Source organism: Dipodomys ordii, unplaced genomic scaffold (genome assembly GCF_000151885.1).
Source record: "Dipodomys ordii isolate 6190 unplaced genomic scaffold, Dord_2.0 Scaffold49, whole genome shotgun sequence".
NCBI lineage: Eukaryota > Metazoa > Chordata > Mammalia > Rodentia > Heteromyidae > Dipodomys > Dipodomys ordii.
The window spans coordinates 5158704-5177251 of record NW_012267265.1 but is presented as its reverse complement, the minus strand read 5'-3'; the positions used below and the strand labels follow the sequence as shown (position 1 = coordinate 5177251).

The window sequence follows — 18548 nt, the reverse complement described above, 5'->3', positions numbered from 1 at the left end:
TGATCCTCAGATCTCAGCTTCCTGGATAGCTAGGATTACAGGCATGAGCCACCAACACCTGGCTTGATACATTTTTTTTTTGGTATTGTCTACAGAGCTTTTTTATTTTTATTTTATTTATTTATTTTTTTTTTTGGGCCTGAACTCTGGGCCTGGGCGCTGTCCCTCAGCTCTTCAGCTCAAGGCTAGCGCTCTACCACTTGAGCCACAGCGCCACTTCCGGCTTTTTTCTTTTTGCTTATGTGGTGCTGAGGAATCGAACCCAGGGCCTCATGCATGCAAGGCAAGTGCTGTACCACTGAGCCACCTTCCCAGCCCCAGAGCTTTTTTAAACTGCCATTTCTGAACCGGAGATAAGCTCTGAAATCAGTATGTAGCATCTCTTGAAACCAGAAAGGGGAGCCCATAGTTTCGTGATTGCAGATCTCTCTTAGTTTTTGCTAACACTTATGTATAACACATAACATCTCTCAATGGGAGAGGAAGATATGGTATTAAAATGATGTCTTAACCTTAATTGTGAATAACATTTTACCACACTTGATTTATTTCCTCATTTGTGTGACCTTATGTGTATTATGAAGATCCTGTTTTGTTCTACTGGATTTCACTATATCCCAGCCTTGGTTTAAACTTTTCATACTCCCAATACTCGTCTCAGCCTCTTGTGTGCTGGGATTATAGAGTACCGAGATTACAGACATACACCACTATAACAGACTTGTATTGGTATTTTGGAGATGGGAGTCTCTTTTGTCCAGGCTGTTCTCAAACTCTTAGGTTCAAATGATCCTCTTCAGTTTCCTGAGTAGTTAGACCTATAGATTGGAACCACCACACCCAGCCTATTTTGAAAGGTTTTATTCCTTTTTTCTTTGCAGTGCTTAGAATCAAACTGAGAACCTTGTGCACACTAGCCAAGCGCTTTTATCACTGAATTATATATATCCATTTTATCTTGTTTTTACCCCTTATACTCAGGGGGCTTCATACTCCTTGTTTGCTTGCTCACGGGCTGCACTCTACCAGTCCAGCCAGGCTTCCAGCCCAGCTTTTTGCTGGTTATCTTGGAGATAGAAGTGCGAAGACTTTTCTGCTCGGCTGACATTAAACTTCCTCTAGGTCTGAATAGCTAGGATTACATGTGTGAGCCACCAGCACTCAGCTCATTCATAATTGTCCTAAATTGACTGGATTTTTTTATAATCTAAGCACACCTTTAGAACTCAGGTAATCTATTTGTTCCATTGACCCATCTGTCAATGCACTTTGCTTCAGGGGGTAACTGCTGTTACTCTAGCCTCACAGATGAGCAAGTTAAGCCTGGAAAGTTGGAAGGCTGAAGTCTCAGCCAGTGGGAACCATTAGCCTTTGAGAGTGTGCAGTGGACTTCGCTCTGGGTAGGTCATGTCTAGGGTTGGGGAAAGCTCTGGAAAAACAGCTCTTGCTGATCATGCTTGACCACTGGCACTGGCACTGATCTTTATTGATGTCTGGCAAGGAATCACAGTGAACGTTACTGCTGGTCTTCACTCAGCAGTTGCCCTTCATATATTTAAATTCCAGATGCTTACAGGACCTGAGACATGTGCATTTACATAAAGTAGAAGAATCACCAGAGGCTGGTGGCTGTCACCTGTAATCCTAGCTACTCAGGAGGCTGAGATCTGAGGATCATGGTTCAAAGCCAGCCTGGGCAGGGAAATCCCCAATTAACCACCAATAAGGGAAGTGGAGTTGTGGCTCAGGTAGTAGTAGAGCACTATCCTTGAGCCAAAACGCTCAGGAAAAGCACCCAGGCCTTGAGTTCAAACCCTAGGTCCTGCATGCACACCCATGTACACAGACTCAGAGAGAGAGAGAGAGAGAAGCTAAAAAGTAACACGTGCTTTGTAATTTTGCCAGTACTCTCTATTTAACCATCAAAAACAGCCAAGACAGGTTCTAATTTACAGCTGTTTCGATCGAAGTTACAGCTCACTCACAGCTCACAGTTCCCAGGCGAGCCGCTCTCTCTGCCTTGCTCCAAGGCCAGCGGCCCAGCTTTTTAGGATTTTGTAAACCAAAAAGTTAGCATAGGAAAGGCTTTCCCGTCCCTTGCAGAAATCCAGATAAACCTCTGAAGATCGGAAGAAAAGCTAATGAGGCAGGAAAAAATGGGACATTTTATTACCAAATCCTGATCCCCACTACCACCACCCATGCCGCACGTCGGTGACCAGCGCCCCGGCGGCGGGGACGGGCGCGGCGTCTGTGCTGGGGCGGGGGGGGGGGGGGGCTGGGTGAGCCGAGCGCAGGCCCCGCCCCCGGAGCCGCTCCGGCTCCTCCCTCCTCCAGGGCGTCCCCGGGCGCCGGCCGCGCTTGCAGCTTTGGGGGTGGAAGTGCGGCGCGGGTGGGAGCCATGCAGGACGCAGGGCTGCGGTCGCGCCCAGCGCGCGCGATGCTGCCGCTGCTGCTGCCACTGCTGCTGGCCCAACCCGGGCTGGCGGCCTCCGCCGCGTCCCTGGCGCCGCCGCTTTTCAACGTGAGCCTGGACGAGGCCCCCGGGGTGCGCTGGCTGCCGGTGCTGCGGAACTACGATCCGGACTTCTTGCGCACCGCGGTGGTACAAGTCATCGGGTGAGCGGCGGCCGGGGGCGCGGGTGCGGGGCCGGGCCAGGCCGGGGCCCGGGAAAGCGCGGACTCCCGATTCCTCCGGGAGCGCCGGCGACCCCACCAGGTTGGCTCGGCTTGCAAGTTTGGTGTCGGCCGTGGCACGCCCGATCTGAACCATTCCGGGGGCCGTCACCGGGGCTGCCCACGCCTTGCTTTTGGGGGGGCACCCCCGTACCCTGATGTTCCTTTTTCCCTCTTGGGTGCTGTGGATTGAGCGCCCCCGCGCCGGGGCTGCGGGGACACGTGTGCGCCCATCTGTCACTGAACAGATGTCACAGCGCCGTGCCGTGTGCTCGCTTGTTTCTAGCGATAGGGTTCCGGACTGGGTCCTGCGGTTGATCGGGAAAAGGATCGGGGAGCTGGAGCGCTTCCTGCCGCAGCCCTACGGCGACGAGATCCGCGGCATGTGCAACTTCCTGAACCTCAGCCTGGCCGACGGCCTCCTGATCAACCTGACCTACGAGTCGTCCGCGTGAGTGGCCGGCCGGCCGCGCCTGTCCCGGACGTGACGTGGGAGGAGGCGGCCGCGGGAGGTGGAAAACACGCGCCCCGGGGCCACCGAATCCCGGAGTCCCGGAGACATGACAGTCTTTGTCACAGCCTGGTGACCTGCCAGGGATTGAGAGCCTCTCGGAGGGGAGGAAGGGGGGGGGGCGGGGAGCAGTTCTCTGCTTAAACATGGATGGAGCTTTTCCTAAACCCTACCCATCCTTGCTGGTCTCTTTCAAAGCTCATCCAGGGCTGGGAAGGTGGCTCAGTGGTAGAGCGCTTGCCTTGCATGCCTGAGGCCCTGGGTTCGATTCCTCAGCACCACATAAGCAAAAACAAAAAAGCCGGAAGTGGCGCTGTGGCTCAAGTGGTAGAGTGCTAGCCTTGAGCTGAAGAGCTGAGGGACAGCGCCCAGGCCCAGAGTTCAGGCCCCACAACTGGACCCCCCAAAAAAGAAAAAAAAAGACACAGAAGTCTGACACAGGCCTGGCACCGGTGGCTCACACTTGTAATCAGGAAGCTGAGATCTGAGGATCACAGTTTAAAGCCAGCCCAGACAGGAATGTCCATGAGACTCTTATCTCCAATAAACAACTAGAACACTGAAAGTGGCACTGTGGCTCAAGTAATAAATAGAGCGCCAGCCTTGAGCTGAAAAGCTGAGAGACAGTGCCCAGATCCAGAGTTCAAGCCCCATGACCAACAACAAAACAGAAAAAAAAAAAGAAAGAAATGTCAATTGGGAAAGATGGGGGAGAATGATGGGGTGATTAAGATGATTTTTGATTAAGATGCATTTTACTTGGGCTGGGAATGTGGTCTAGCGGTAGAGTGCTTGCCTAGCATGCATGAAGCCCTGGGTTTGAGTTCTCAGTACCACATAAACAGAGAAAGCCAGAAATGGTGCTGTGGCTCAAACAGTAGAGCACTCACTTTGAGCTGAAGAGCTCAGGGACAGTGCCCAGACCCAGAGTTCAAGCCCACAATTTAAAAAGAAAAGAAAAGAAAGAAATGCTTTCTCATTTCCAGAAGCAAGGCATACAAATGTGAATGTTTGAGGCTGAGTTATTCTAGCCATGTTTTGTTGGGGCTAGCTGGTCCCAGGCCCTTCATACACATAGCCCTATGGGGTAGGGGCTATTTATTGTTTTGTGATACGGAAACCAAGCCTCAGAAGGAGCAACTTGATCCCTTTGTAGCTGGCAAGTCCCAAGGCTGCTACCAAAAGCAGACTCATCTCCAGGGTCCTGCAGTGCCACTCCCTAGGTATACTGGTCTTACCTGTCCCTTGTGCTTCGAAACACTGTCATGTCAAACACTGGGGTGATTGCCTGTTTTCGAAAAGCACCTTTGAGAGAGATTATGCAAGCTTTGCATGTTACTTCTATATTTTGTCAGCCTCCTCCCTGACATGAACCTTTTGAGGATCCGAAACTTTAGAAGGAATTAAAACTTGCCCTAGCTTCCTTTTTTAGACAAACCAAAAATGAAGTAACATTGTGGGGATTTTTTTTCTTATTATAAAAGTAATACTTAGTGGCGCTATAGCTCAAGTGGTAGAGTGCTAGCCTTGAGCTGAAGAGCTGAGGGACAGCGCCCAGGCCCAGAGTTCAAGCCATGACCGACAAAAAAAAAGTAATAATCATTATATAGACTTGGGGGACTGGGTGTGGTGATACAAAGCTGTAATCCCAGCTACTCAAGAGGCAGAAGTGAGAAGATCACTATCCAGCCTGGTCCAGGCAAGAAAACACAAAAGCAACTCCACAAAGTCAACAGAAACAAAAAGGGCATGGTTCAAAAACTGATGGAGTGCTTAGAAGGTCCTAAATTCAAACCTTAGTATTGCTACCAGAAGTTCTTTAAAGTAGAATTATAATGTATATCAATTATAAGGAAAAACTGTCGCTTTGAACGTGTGTTTGAAAAATGAGACATTTATTTCCTGTCTTGTATGTGTCTCATTCATCTGTATTGGGCTTTTTCCCTTTCTCAGATTCTGCACCAGTATCGTGGCTCAGGACTCCACAGGCCACATTTACCACGGGCGGAATCTTGACTATCTTTTTGGAAATATTCTGCGCAACTTGACAGTAGATGTGCAGTTTTTAAAAAATGGCCAGGTACAGTCTGTATGACATAAGATATAGAAATCCAAGACTTTCTGAGCAAAGTGTACAGTCATTTGGATGGGCTGCTAACTTATGTGTATCATTGTTGTAAGATTTTCCCAAAAAAAATGCGGGGGGGGCATAAAATCAGTCTTCCATCTGCTATGCCCAGTCGCTCCCTCCTCTGCTTCCCTGTGTTCAGGCTGCTTCTGAAGTCAGAAAGGGCCCAGTATTGCAAGAGCTTCCAGGTCACAGCTTCCAGGTCTGATGTCCTGTGTTTAAATCCTGCTGTTACTTCTGTGAACCTGCAGAATCATTCAGACCTGTTTTGTGCAGTGCACCTCAGAGAAGTTAGTAACTACTTTATTGAAAAGGCTACTTAGGTTAAATGAAGTCATCTATATGGAGCCTGGGGTAGGTGTGTGATAGTAGGAAATTAAAAATTGAGCCTTCACTGTATGAAGATGGTTTACTCATATCATTCTTGTGTCATTTTGTTTTCAGCAGGATATCTTAAAAAGTACAATTAAAGTCTTGGGCATAGTGGTGCCTGCCTGTAATCCCAGGCAATCAGGAATCAGAGATTAGGAGGATTGCAGTTTGAGGCCAGCAAAGACCTCATCTCAATCAATACGCTGGTTATGAGATCTGCGATCTGTTATGCAGGAGGTGTAGGGAGGAGGCTCATGATCTGAAGTTGGGTTGGGTAAAAAGCAAAATAATCTATCTTAAGAATAAAGGAAAAAAGATTGCAAGTGTGGTTTAATTGGTAGAAGGCTTACTAGCCGAGAACAGGGCTCTAAGTTCCAATTCCACTACTACCAAAAGAAGAGAAAAATAAAACCAAAAAACTAGCCTATTATTTGCTTGTTGTCAGATGGCTGTGGAAACCTCTAGAGAGACAGTGCAAGGCCTATGACTGCCATAGTGCAAATACCATCTAAAAGCTAGATTTTAGCTTTAAGAACAAGGATAATTGCATTAATAGATACTAGAAAATAACTATTAAATACATGGTCATCAACTTTTGTAAAGAAAAACCTTTTTCACTAAAGGTGCAAACAATACAGACACATTTAAAGTAGAAGTTTCTCTTTTCTCACTGGCATACTTTTTCTTTTTGGTCAGTCATGGGTCTTGAACTCTGGACCTGGGCGCTGTCCTCGAGTTCTTCAGCTCAAGGCTAGCACTCTACTACTTGAGCCTCAGTGCCACTTCTGGTTTTCTGGTGGTTAATTGGAGATAGGAGTCTCACGGACTTTCCTGCCCAGGCTGGCTTTGAACCTCAGTCCTCAGATCTCAGCTTCCTGAGTAGCTAGGATTATAGGTGTGAGCCACCAGCACCTGGCTTCAATGGAATGCTTTTACTTTTAATAAGACTTGCTTCAAAAATAATTGTTTCCAGGAGGAGGTAACAATGCTTAATTAGAAATGTACTCATTACCTTGCTCATGTAACTGTAACCCCTCTACAGTATTTTTACAATAAAAAACGTATTAAAAAATTGTTGCCAGGTACCAATGGCTCATGCCTGTAATCCTGGCTACTCAGAAAGCTGAGATCAGAAGATTATCTTTTAAAGACAGCCCAAGCAGGAAAGTCCATGAGCTTTTGTCTCCTGTTAACCCCCCAAAAGCCGGAAGTGGATCTGTGGCTCAAGTGATAGAGCACCAGCGTTGAACAGAAAAAAAAAAAAGTCCAGCAAGAATGCAGGGCCCTGGGGCTGGGAAGGTGGCTCAGTGGTAGAGTGCTTGCATTGCATGCCTGAGGCCCTGGATTCGATTCCTCAGCACCACATAAGCAGAAAAAGCTGGAAGTGGCGGTGTGGCTCAAGTGGTAGCACTAGCCTTGAGCTGAAGAGCTGAGGGACAGTGCCCAGGTCAGAGTTCAGGCCTCATGACCGGAAAAAAAAAAAAAAAAGAATGCATGGCCCTGAGTTCAAGCCTCAGTACCACCACAAAAGAAAAATAAATAAAAACAAGTGGAGGTGTTCCCACTGGGATATGCAAAATGACTTACTAAATATTTTAAAGTTGGATGTAATTATTATTGGTGACAATAAACAAGTCCTACTTGTTCTCCCTAACTTCCCAGAGGTTATGAAACCTGTGATGTTTATCTTATAAGCAAAGCAAAATGTTTTAAAATCAAACCCTATTTTCAACTTCCATAATGAGGCGTTTGTTTTTTAGGATAATGTTTTATAAATAGATAAAATACAAGGATTACAAGGGAAATCAAAGAAGTTGAAATACACGTCATTTCAATGCTCTACCTCCCCCTCACCCCCCTCTTCAATCATGGGGCTTGAACTCTGGGCTCAGGTACCATTGTTGTGAATGAAAATTCCTGTAACTTTTACTGTCTATATACCTCCAGTGCCACTGTTACTGTGTGCATTCAGTAAAGAAGCAGTTACAGGGCTGGGAAGGTGGCTCCATGGTAGACTGTTTGCCTTGTATGCATGAGGCCCTGGGTTCGATTCCTCAGCACCACGTAAGCAGAAAAAGCTGGAAGTGGTGCTGTGGCTCAAGTGGTAGAGCCCTAGCCTTGAGCTGAAGAGCTGAAGGACAGCACCCAGGCCCAGAATTCAGGCCCCATGATTGAGGGCGGGGGGGGAAGGAAGGAAAGAAGGAAAGAGAGAGAGAGAGAGAAGTGGTTACATTTCAGGAAGAGATTAGTGAAAATAAAGATACCCCTTTTTCCCCACTCTATTTCACTCCACTGAATTGGATCCATGCATCCCCAAGGCTTAGAGCCCTATTCTAGAATACTCTTTCAGAGATACATTCTATTACATTGAAAAATATATATTGGGAAAAAATATTGAAAAGTATTCCAGGAAATGGTGATTTTGATGTATATTTTGGCAGAACAGCATAGTAGTACCTTCTCTTGATTTCAGATCGCGTTCACTGGGACCACTTTCGTTGGCTACGTGGGTCTGTGGACTGGGCAGAGTCCATACAAGTTTACAGTTTCTGGCGACGAACGAGGTAATCACAACAAACTCCTCCGCATCTTTCCTATCTCCCTGTTTAGTTCTGGCCACAGACTTCGTTCACTCACCTAGCATGTGACAGGGGCTTGCGTCCAGTGAGGGGAGCCCCACAGTAGTGATTCCAGCCAGACCATATGAGGTGGTGAGAAGAGTTGCAGAGGAGTCTCACAGGAAGACGAGAGGGAGGGCGCCAGAGGTAGGGCAAGGCTGGGGGTGAACTCCTACAGGTCAGAGAAGGACCAACCCATGGGATCCCTGAGCCAGGTCTGCAGAGGTTGGGAAAGGCCATTCCTTTTTTGTCTTTTTTTTAACTGTCAGTCGTGGGGCTTGAACTCTGGGCTTGGGGGCTGTTCCTGAGCTCTTCAGGTCAAGGCTGGTGCTCTACCACTTGAGCCACAGCACCACTTCTGGTTTTCTGAGTGGAGACAAGAGTCTCACGAACTCTCCTGCCCAGGCTGGCTTTGAACCGTGATCCTCAGATCTCAGCCTCCTGAGTAGCTAGGATTACAGGCGTGAGCCACAGGCGCTGGGCTAGCAAAGCACATTCCTGTCAGAATATGATAGGTAGATTCCAGAAACAGAACAAGGTCAACTTGGTTACAGCATGGAGTAAGAGGGTAGCGATAGTACAAGTGTAGAGGGGACTGGGGCTATGATGAGGGCTTTTGTGTATGTGTGTATATGTATACGTGTATGTGTACATACGTGTACCTGTGTGCGTGCTGGTCCTGAGGCTTGAACTCAAGGTCTAGGCGCTGTGCCTGAGCTCTTTTTGTCCAGGCTAGCACTCTACCACTTGAGCCACAGTTCCACTTCTGGCTTTTTAGTAGTTAATTGGAGATAACAGTCTAATGAACTTACCTGCTTGGGCTAGCTTTGAACTTTGATCCCCAGATCTTAGCCTCCTGGAGTAGCTAGGATTACAAGTGTGAGCCACGGTGCCCAGCATGGTGGGGACTTTTGCTACAGTACTGGAGACTGAACATAGGGCCTTGAGCTTGCTAGGCACAAGCTCTACTCCTAAGGGTTCAGCCTGCATATTTTTGCATGCTAGAAAAACATCTATTGTATACATGTGTTCGCCCATACATACATGTTGTTTTTTTCTGATTGGCATGAAATTCAGGCTTAATCTTTGAAGACTGATCCTGGTAAAAATCACTCTTCATCAACCAGCCTTTCCTCTCCATCGGCTTCTAATATGGGAAAGAATTTTTTTATTTCCATTTCCTGGAGTTCATCTTGAGAAATAATTATTTTATATGGTTAGCTACACATAAGCATTGAGTCTTTGTATTCCTCTCCTAAGAAGAATTTTTTCTTTCCAGTCCTGGGGCTTGAACTCTAGGCCTAAGTACTATCCCTGAGCTTCTTTTTTTTGGGGGGGGGAGGAGGGGTCCCGTCAGGGGGCCTGAATCTGGGCCTGGGCGCTGTTCCTCAGCTCTTCAGCTCAAGGCTAGCGTTTTATCCCTTGAGCCACAGCACCACTTCTGGCTTTTTTTTTTTTTCTGTTTATGTGGTGTTGAGGAATTGAACCCAGGGCCTCATGCATGCAAGGCAAGCACTCTACCACGGAGCCACCTTCCTAGCCCTCCCTGAGCTTCTTTTGCTCAAGGCTAGCACTCTACCATTTGGACCACAGCGGCCACTTCTGACTTCTTCGGTTTATGTGGTACTGAGGAATCGAACCCAGGGCCTCATGCATGCGAGGCAAGCACTCTGCCACTGAGCCAACTTCCCAGCTGAGAATTTTTTTTTTTTTAATGTTCATGGTAGTCAGGTGCTAGAGGCTCATACCCATAACCTTAGCAACTGAGGACACTGAGAGCTGAGGATTAAGGTTCAAAGCCAGCCCAGGCAGAAAAGTCCTGTGAGACTCTTATCTCTAACTAGCAAAAATCCGAGGGTGGAGGAGTGGCTCAAATGGTAGAGCACCAGTCTTGAGCAAAAAGACCAAGTAAGAGCACGAAGCCCTGGGTTCAAGTCCCAATACTGGTGTGTGCACACACACACACACACACACAATGTTAATGGTGCTTGGACAACAAGTTTATGGCTCCTTCCTTAATTCAACAGATAAAGGCTGGTGGTGGGAGAATGTGATCGCAGCCTTTTTTCAGGGCCACTCTCCGATCAGCTGGCTTCTCCGCAGCGTGAGTAGATCCCCTGTTGGCCCCTCCTCACTGAACTCTAAGCCACAGCAGACATGGTGCAAGGCGCTGTCAGTTTACAGTATTGGTGCTTCCTCCTTTTTATTTTTTTCCAGTGCTGGGACTTGAGCTCAGGGTCTGGGCACTGTCCCTGAAGTTCTTTTGCTTATAGCACTTTACCACGGAGCCATTTCTGGCCTTTTCTGTTTGTGTCACTGAGGAATCAAACCCAGGGCTTCATGCACGCTAGGCAAGCATTCTACCACTGAGCCACCTTCCCAGCCCATAGCATTGCTTCTTAATGGAAGAAGGTTCTGAAAATAATAAGCTGCAAGCATGTAAATACTAAAGACAACCGTCAGATTTTCATCAGTACCATTACATTACAGTAGCCAAGAGTCTAGTGTAAGCCACACTTGGCTTTGATTTGGGCAGAAGTAACTCAGTGTATTAAAGGAAGAATGAGAGTGTAGGGAAAGGGGGTGACTGTCAACTTGAGTGTGGGGGTGACCAGTTGTAAGCGGAAAGGGGTGGTCCACACAAAACCCACTTGGACTTGTTATTTATTTATCCATTCATTCTCCTTGTTAGTTTTAGAGTTTGAATTCAGTGCCTCATGTCCTTGGTTGGCGTGCTTGCTCAGCTTGCACACTTCCAACTTGAGCCATGCCTCCAACCCTGCTTTTTACTAGTTCATTAGAGATTGAATCTAGTGGGGGTTTTTTTTGCATAGGTTGACTTCAAACTAAGACACTTAGATTTCAGCCTCCTGAGTAGCTAGGATTATAGGCATAAACTACCAGCTGGCTCAGAGCCTTACTGAAGTGGACCTTCTGTGGTTGTAGACACTGGATGACATGAGCCCCCTTTTCATGCATTGGCTGACATGAACAAGTTCTTCTGATAACCTTGAATTTTATACAGTAACTGCTTGATATAAGAGATGATGATGGGGTATATGTGTGTGTGTGTGTGTGTGTGTGTGTGTGTGTGTTGGTACTAGAGCTTGAACTCAGGGGCCTGAGTAATGTCCCTGCATATTTGTCCAAAGCTAACACCCTACCATTGGAGCCACAGCTCCACCTCCAGCTCTTTTGGTGGGTCATTGGGGGTGGGGTGGAAGCCTTATGGGCTTCCCTGCCTAGGCTGGCTTTGAATGTCAATCTTCAGATCTTAGCCTCCTGAGTAACTAGGATTACAGGTGTGAGGCACCAGTGCCTGTAAAGCTGGGTGCTTGGTGGACCCCTTAACTGTCCACACCATGCATCTTTGGAAGTCTTTACCCACACGCAGAGTGTCAGAGCAGCTGTGGGGCTCCACTCTCATGTAGCATGCTCTCCTTCCTCCCAAGACATTAGCAGTTGAACCCATCAAGCCAGAACCCTGCCCCCCTCCACCCACTGCTCACCCTGCAACTGCCGCTCTGATGCTGTAACTTCTCTTTGTCCCTTTGCCACGCTTCTCTTATGAGAAGATGGTCTTCTTGCCCTCTCCTCCAGGGCTGGCGCTGCCTGCCCTGTGTCCCCACTGCCTGTTGGCTTCTCTGTCTTCCTTGAAAGTGTGAGGGGAACACGAGCAGTGTCAATCATATTCAGTGTTGCAGCCCCAGCCCTGAACAGTGCCCGGCCCATAGCGACATTTAAGAAACACCTGTGGAGGGGCAGGGATGGTGAGTGTAAGCGAGGGGATGATTCCACCGTTGCTATACCAGTATGTCACACAGAACTGGTTTTGCCAGCAATTCTGGCAGGAAAACCCAGCAGCCACAGCAATTGTATGATAATCTGTAGTAAGCACAAACTAAACAGGACATGGGAGTGTGTGTCTGTGTGTCCTTGTGTCCTGGGGGACCAACCACCTGCTTTCTACAGTGGAAAAAACGAAAGAGGCCAAGTGCCGTGGGCCTATTAGGCCAGTGTCAAGTACCATTTTGGCCATGAGCCAGGGACAGAGACTCAGGGTTTTACATGATGCACATGCCGTTAGCTCCCATACAGGGGCCCATGCTTGTAACTCCAACTATTGAAAGATCATGGTCCATGGCTAGCCTAGGCATTGGTGGTAGGTAGACCCTTTCTGGTCAAAAGCAAAAGGGACTGGGGCATGGCCTGACTGGGAGAGTGCTGGCCCAGCAGGTGCAAGGCCTCAGGTTCAATCCCTGTGTCACCTAAATAGTAAAGAAGAGGGGGACGGGAGAGCTATGGAAAGAACAAATGGATGAGAAGCATGGGAGCCTTGTATGTTGCCAAGGTGATCTGCTTCAACAGCACACAGCTTGGTGAGCCAGGACGGGGACTTGATCCTTTAGCCTTTCGGGAGAAACTGCTGCTGCTATGGGTTTCCCAGTGAAGCAGAGGTTTCTTCCCATTCAGGCACCCTGATGACAATAGGCAAAAAGCAGAGCCGTTTGAGGTGAGAGCTTTGGGTTAACAAACCAGGAGAATGCCCTTGGACCAGCTGTCCACCTATCAGTGTGGACCGTTCCATGGATAACGTTCTCAAGGATGATTTGTCTTGTTGCTCAGACCCTGAGTGAGTCGGAGAATTTTGAAGCAGCTGTGTTCAAACTGTCCAAGACCCCCCTCATTGCCGACGTCTATTTCATTGTGGGTGGAATGTCCTCCAAGGAAGGCGTTGTCATCACCAGGAACAGACGGGGCCCAGCAGACATTTGGCCTCTGGATCCTTTGAATGGAGCGTGAGTATAGAGTGTACAGTGTATGGCTCTTGTCTTTTTCTATGAAACACTTTTTTTTTTTTTTGGTGGGTCCTGGGGCCTGAACTCTGAGCCTGGGCACTGTCCCTCAGCTCTTCAGCTCAAGGCGAGTGCTCTACCACTTGAGCCATTTTTAGCACCACTTCTGGCTTTCTGGTGGTTAATTGGAGATAAGAGTCTCATGGACTTTCCTGCCCAGGCTGGCTTTGAACTGTGATCCTCAGACCTCAGCCTTCTGAGTAGCTAGGATTACAGGTCTGAGCCACCAACTCCCAGGTGAATTTTTTTTTTAATTTGATGAAACTAGAAGTGCTTTTTAGTTTTTAAGTATTTCTTGTCTGACCAAGAGGCATTATATACACGGTGGTCATGTTCAAATGAAACCCCCTGGGCAGCTAATTGATGCTAATAAAAAATAAAGAAGTATTTCTTGTATTGGAATGTCCTAAATGGCCTTGGATAAGACAAGAAGCTAGCCGGGCACCGGTGGCTCACGCCTGTAATCCTAGCTACTCAGGAGGCTGAGATCTGAGGATCTCAGTTCAAAGCCAGCCCCGGGCAGGAAAGTCTATGAGACTCTTATCTCCAATAAACCACTAGAAAACTAGAAGTGTTGCTGTGGCTCAAGCAGTAGAGCACTTGTCTTGAGCTGAAGAGTTCAGGGACAGTGCCCAAGCTCAGAGTTCAAGTCCCACAATCGACAGAAAAAAAAAAAGACAAGAATCTTTGCTCTGTTGTAGGTGGTTCCGAGTCGAGACAAATTATGACCACTGGAAGCCAGTACCTAAGAAAGATGACCGCAGGTAAATGACTGTCTGCTTTCTGCGTGCTCTGTTTGCATGGTCAGGAAATGGTCCCCTTCTCCCATAAGGACTGGAGAGACCTGGAATGCTGGCCCCTTCCAGAAAAGTGCACCTGGTTTCCTCACCAGTGTCTTGACCAGCATGAGAAATACAGTACATTGAGGAGAGCGTGGAGGGCCTCTTGGCTTGCTGGGTCCAGGTTGGCTCTGTCCTTGGGGTCAGGAGCTCTGGATCCCAAAACCAGCCCATCAGTGACCCACTGTGTAACCTCTTGTGTCTCTTTCGCCCACGTGTAAGTGAAAGCAGAGAGTTAGATTTATTGCCACTTATATAAGACTTTAAAAAGAAAACAACAAATCTATGACTTTCATGATCCTTCCTCTCTTTTATATGTGCCAGAACCAAGGCTTGAACTCAGGGCCTTGCTCAGCTTTTTTACTCAGCTGGTGCACTACCACTTGAGCCATGCCTCCAGCCCTGCTTTGGGCTAATTAATTGGAGATGGAGTCTCTCTCACTTTTTCTTCCTGGTTTAGCTTCACACCTCGTATCTCAGCCTCCTGAGTAGATAAGATGACAGGCATGAGCCATTCGTGCCCAGCTTTATTGTTTCTTCTAACTGAAATTTCTTCTAGTCAGTGTGTCCCCAAAGAGCAGGTAGCTATATTCCTGGCCCCACCTCTTTGGTGAGAACCTTTTGATCCTGCAGCAACTGTTCTGCTGCTTTGAGCACGTGAGGCCAAGGGTCAGCTGCAGGATGAGTCCTGCCTGCTGGGTCTTAGCTGAAGTATCCATTGTGTGTGAACCCTGTTCTCTTTGGAGAAGAGGGAGATAATGAGACTGGAACTAAAATACCCTTTGAATGTCAGTGTTTCCTGAAGTGGCTGGTGACCTTTAACCTTTGTCCTTACAGAACACCTGCTATCAAAGCCCTAAATGCCACGGGGCAGGCAAACATCAGTCTAGAGGCGCTTTTCCAGGTAACTGTCCTTCAGGATGCTTGATGTCTTTAATACTAGAAGAAAAATTCTCTGTTTGTTCTAGCCAGTTAAAAGTATCTTTTTAACCTAAAAGCCATGCAGCATTTTAATTCCTTTTTTGTTGTGGATTAAAGCGTTCCACTTTACCCATATGTTCCTTTATGTTAAAAAGAACACATAGTTGCACTATGTATCTGTGTTTGTTATATTGTTCTGTAGCAGAGTATGAACTCAGGGTCTCTTGCCTAACATTTTTGTTCCTGACTAGCATTCTGCCATTTGAGCCAAGTCTCCAGTTTAAGCAATTTGTTGCTTAATTGAAAGTAAGCACCTAATGGATTTTTGTTTTTGACCTGGGCTGACTCAAACCTTGGTCCTCAGATCTCAGCCTCTTGAGTAGATGAGATTACAGGTATGAGTTACTGGTGCCTGGCTCGTGTCCATAGAAAAGAAAAAGAAGCCTGGCACTGGTGGCTCACACCTGTAATCCTCGCTACTCAGGAGGCTGCGATCTGAGGATTGCAGTTCAAAGCCAGCCAGGGCAGGAAAGTTCGTGAGACTCTTATCTCCAAATAACCACCAGAAAACCAGAGGTGGCGCTGTAGCTCAGGTAGTAGAAGGCTAGCTTTGAGCTGTAGAGCGCAGGGACAATGCCCAAGCTCAGAGTTCAAACCTCATGACCTACAAAAAAGAAAGAAAAAAAAAGAAGAGCAAGGATTTCAACAGTTACAACTATCACACTGATATGTATTAAGTGGTTAATTTTTTCTTATAGATAGCCAACATGGATTTCTTCTACTTTTTAATTTTCTTGTCATGTGACTTTTTTCCCTATGCAGGTTTTATCAGTGGTTCCAGTTTTTAACAAGTAAGTGACATGTGAAGGACAGCTGTTCATTTGTCACCCAGAGCAGTGCATTCACCTGCTCTTCCCCAGGAGTCTGAGGGTTCTTGTGAGTAGATGTGGGCCTCATCTTCTTTGGGTTGTAAACTTGGCTTGATGTGTTGGTCACTCAGGAATGTTAAATTTCACTAGACACCAGTGGCTCATACCTGTAACCTTAGCTACTCAGGAGGCTGAGGTGTGAGGACTGAAGTTCAAATCTAATTCAGGCAGTGGCATCTGTGAGTTTCTTAGCTCCAATAAACTGCCTAGAAAGCCAGAGTGGAGCTGTGGCTCAAGTATTCACTAGCCTTGTGAATACAGCAGTGATGAAGTAGCACCCTGGGATTACTCTTCCGTCATGTTGGGGATCAGGAAGCAGATAAGTAAATATGTTACCAGTCAGGTGAGAAATTCATGAAGAAAACCAGATGAGAGGAATGGAGGAATCCAGGAGGAACATGGCGGGTGGCCCTCTCAGTCTGGTAGCTGTGGACATCCTCACAGGATGAATTCATGAACTCTATCAGAACTCAGCTTTGAAAGATCACCTGAATGAACATAGTTCCCAGACTTCCAGGCCTTGGAGCAACAGCTCCAAGACTATTAGTCCTATGTTGCCCTCTTGTGCTGTGATGCAAAATTACACCCTCGATCTATACCACACTGTTTTGAATGGTGGCTGTCAGTAGACAAAATGTATAAAAGTGAAGGAATGACCAAAGCAGCTGAGATCCTGTTCATGGAGCCTGTGTTAGCCTTGGATGAGCTCCATCTTCATAATTTTGTCTTTAGCCGGCTTTGTGATTCAGGAGTGGGCCCAGAGCCTCTGCCTTTACCGTGTCTCTGACAGTGCAGCTCCAGATGCATTGAGCATGCACCCAGCTGTCTTCTAAGACATAAGATAGAGAAGGACGTGAAAATGTGTATGTACACGTAAGCTTATGTTTCGGTCTCTTACCTATTGAGAATGTAGAATAAATGGCACAGTATTTTCTGTGCACAGTATTCGGGCTTGCACTCAGGGCCTGGGTGCTGTCCCTTAGCTTTTTCACTCAGGACTGGTGCTCTATGGCTTGAGCCACTGTTCCACTTCTGACTTTTTGGTTGTTAATTGGAGATAAGAGTCTCACTGTTGTGCCTGGCCTGGTTTTGAACCACGATCATAGATTTTTATCCTCCTAGGCTAGGATTATAGGCAGGAGGCATCTGAGAAGCTTCCGTTCCAACTTGGCCTTCTGATGTGTTACCAAACTAAAAGCAAAGAATACCTTGGTCTGTTGATTTAATATTTTAAGAACGTGGAGATGAATGGGCCTCTATTTTTATTCTTATTCTACATACTTAGTGTTAGAGAAGGGTTTGATATTTTCCCCATCTTTGGAATGCCAAGGGAAGTGACACAAATGTAAGAACTCATCTCCTTATTTTCAGCTACACAGTTTATACTACTGTAATGAGTGCCGCCAGCCCAGAAAAGTACATGACCAGGATCAGAAACCTGAGCTGAAAGTAAGTCTGCAGAAGAGTGCAGTCCTCTGTGCTGAGAAAGATTTGCCAATTTTTTATTGGCAAATGTTTGGTGTGTGTGTGTGTGTGTGTGTGTGTGTGTGTGTGTGTGTGTGTGTGTGTGTGTGTGTGCGTGCGCATGTTGGTAGTTCTCATGGAGAACTTGTCTGACAGTGTTCGGCATGACGAGCAGGCAGGGCACATTACCTTGCCTTTCCTGCTCTAGCGCTTGTGAGGCACCTACTGCCAGCACCCCATCTTCCCTGTCTTGTAAACCTGGGTTGATGTTTTGGTCACTCAGAAATGTTAAAAAAAGAAATCACAAGGCATTAGTGGCTCATGCCTGTAATCATAGCTACTAAGGAGGCTGAGATCTGAGGATCAAGGTTCAAAGCCAGCCCAGGAAGGAAAGTTCATGAGACTCTTTATCTCCAATAAACCCGCAGAAAACCAGAAATGACCCTGTGGATTAAGTGGTAGAGCGCTACCCTTGAGCTGAAGAGCCGAGGGACAGCACCCAGGCCCAGAGTTCAAACCACGACTGACCAAAAAAAAAAAAAACCCTCAGGAATACAACCCAAGCCTTGAGTTCAAACTCCAGGATCCACAAAAAAAAAAAATACTAAAATTCTCAGTCTCAATGAAATTAATTATTTTTTTTCTTTCCTTACAGATGAACATTTAAAGAATGAAATCCTTGAAGATAGCGAGCCACCAGTGACTTACACCTGTAATCCTAACTTTTCAGGAATCTGAGATCTGAAGATCATGGTTTCAAGCTAGCCCAGGCAGACAGACCCAGAGACTCTTATCTCCAGTTAACCAGCAAAAAAGCCAGAAGTGGAGATGTGACTTAAATGTAGTGGTCCAACTTTGAGGGCTCAGACCCTGAGTTCAAGCTCCGCTATTGGCACACACAAACAAAAGAAATCACTGGAGAGCTGTACTTTCTTTCTTAAGAACTGTACTTTAATAAATAAGACACACTGAAAGAATTACGTGATTGAAAAACACAGGCCGGTTTACCATTGAAGGTTTGGACACTGTGAAGCAGGGCAGATCCCTGGAACAAGTGTTGGTGAAGTGGATTATATGGTTTCAGCTCTCCTGTTTTTGTTGCCTGTACTCTCATGGAGTCTGCACAGTTCAGAGATAACTGATATCTGCTGCCTTATTCCCAGGGTCTCAGGATTCTGCTGTCATACTTATGCTTAGCCAATGAAGAGCTGGCAGTGCTGGGGGGGGGGGTGGG

At 46.9% G+C, this 18548-nt stretch overlaps 1 protein-coding gene across 1 annotated transcript; it reads left to right on the top strand.

Moving 5' to 3' along the window:
• The first annotated feature begins 2356 nt into the window (after window positions 1–2356).
• Window positions 2357–18079, top strand: Naaa (N-acylethanolamine acid amidase). Its single transcript, XM_013020246.1, has 11 exons — window positions 2357–2619; window positions 2963–3127; window positions 5141–5267; window positions 8161–8251; window positions 10333–10409; window positions 12932–13104; window positions 13863–13925; window positions 14838–14904; window positions 15744–15772; window positions 17222–17299; window positions 17970–18079. Exons 1-10 carry the CDS (start codon window positions 2402–2404, stop codon window positions 17295–17297), a joined length of 1086 nt encoding a protein of 361 aa, XP_012875700.1. The 5' UTR covers window positions 2357–2401; the 3' UTR covers window positions 17298–17299; window positions 17970–18079.
• The last annotated feature ends 469 nt before the right edge of the window (window positions 18080–18548 follow it).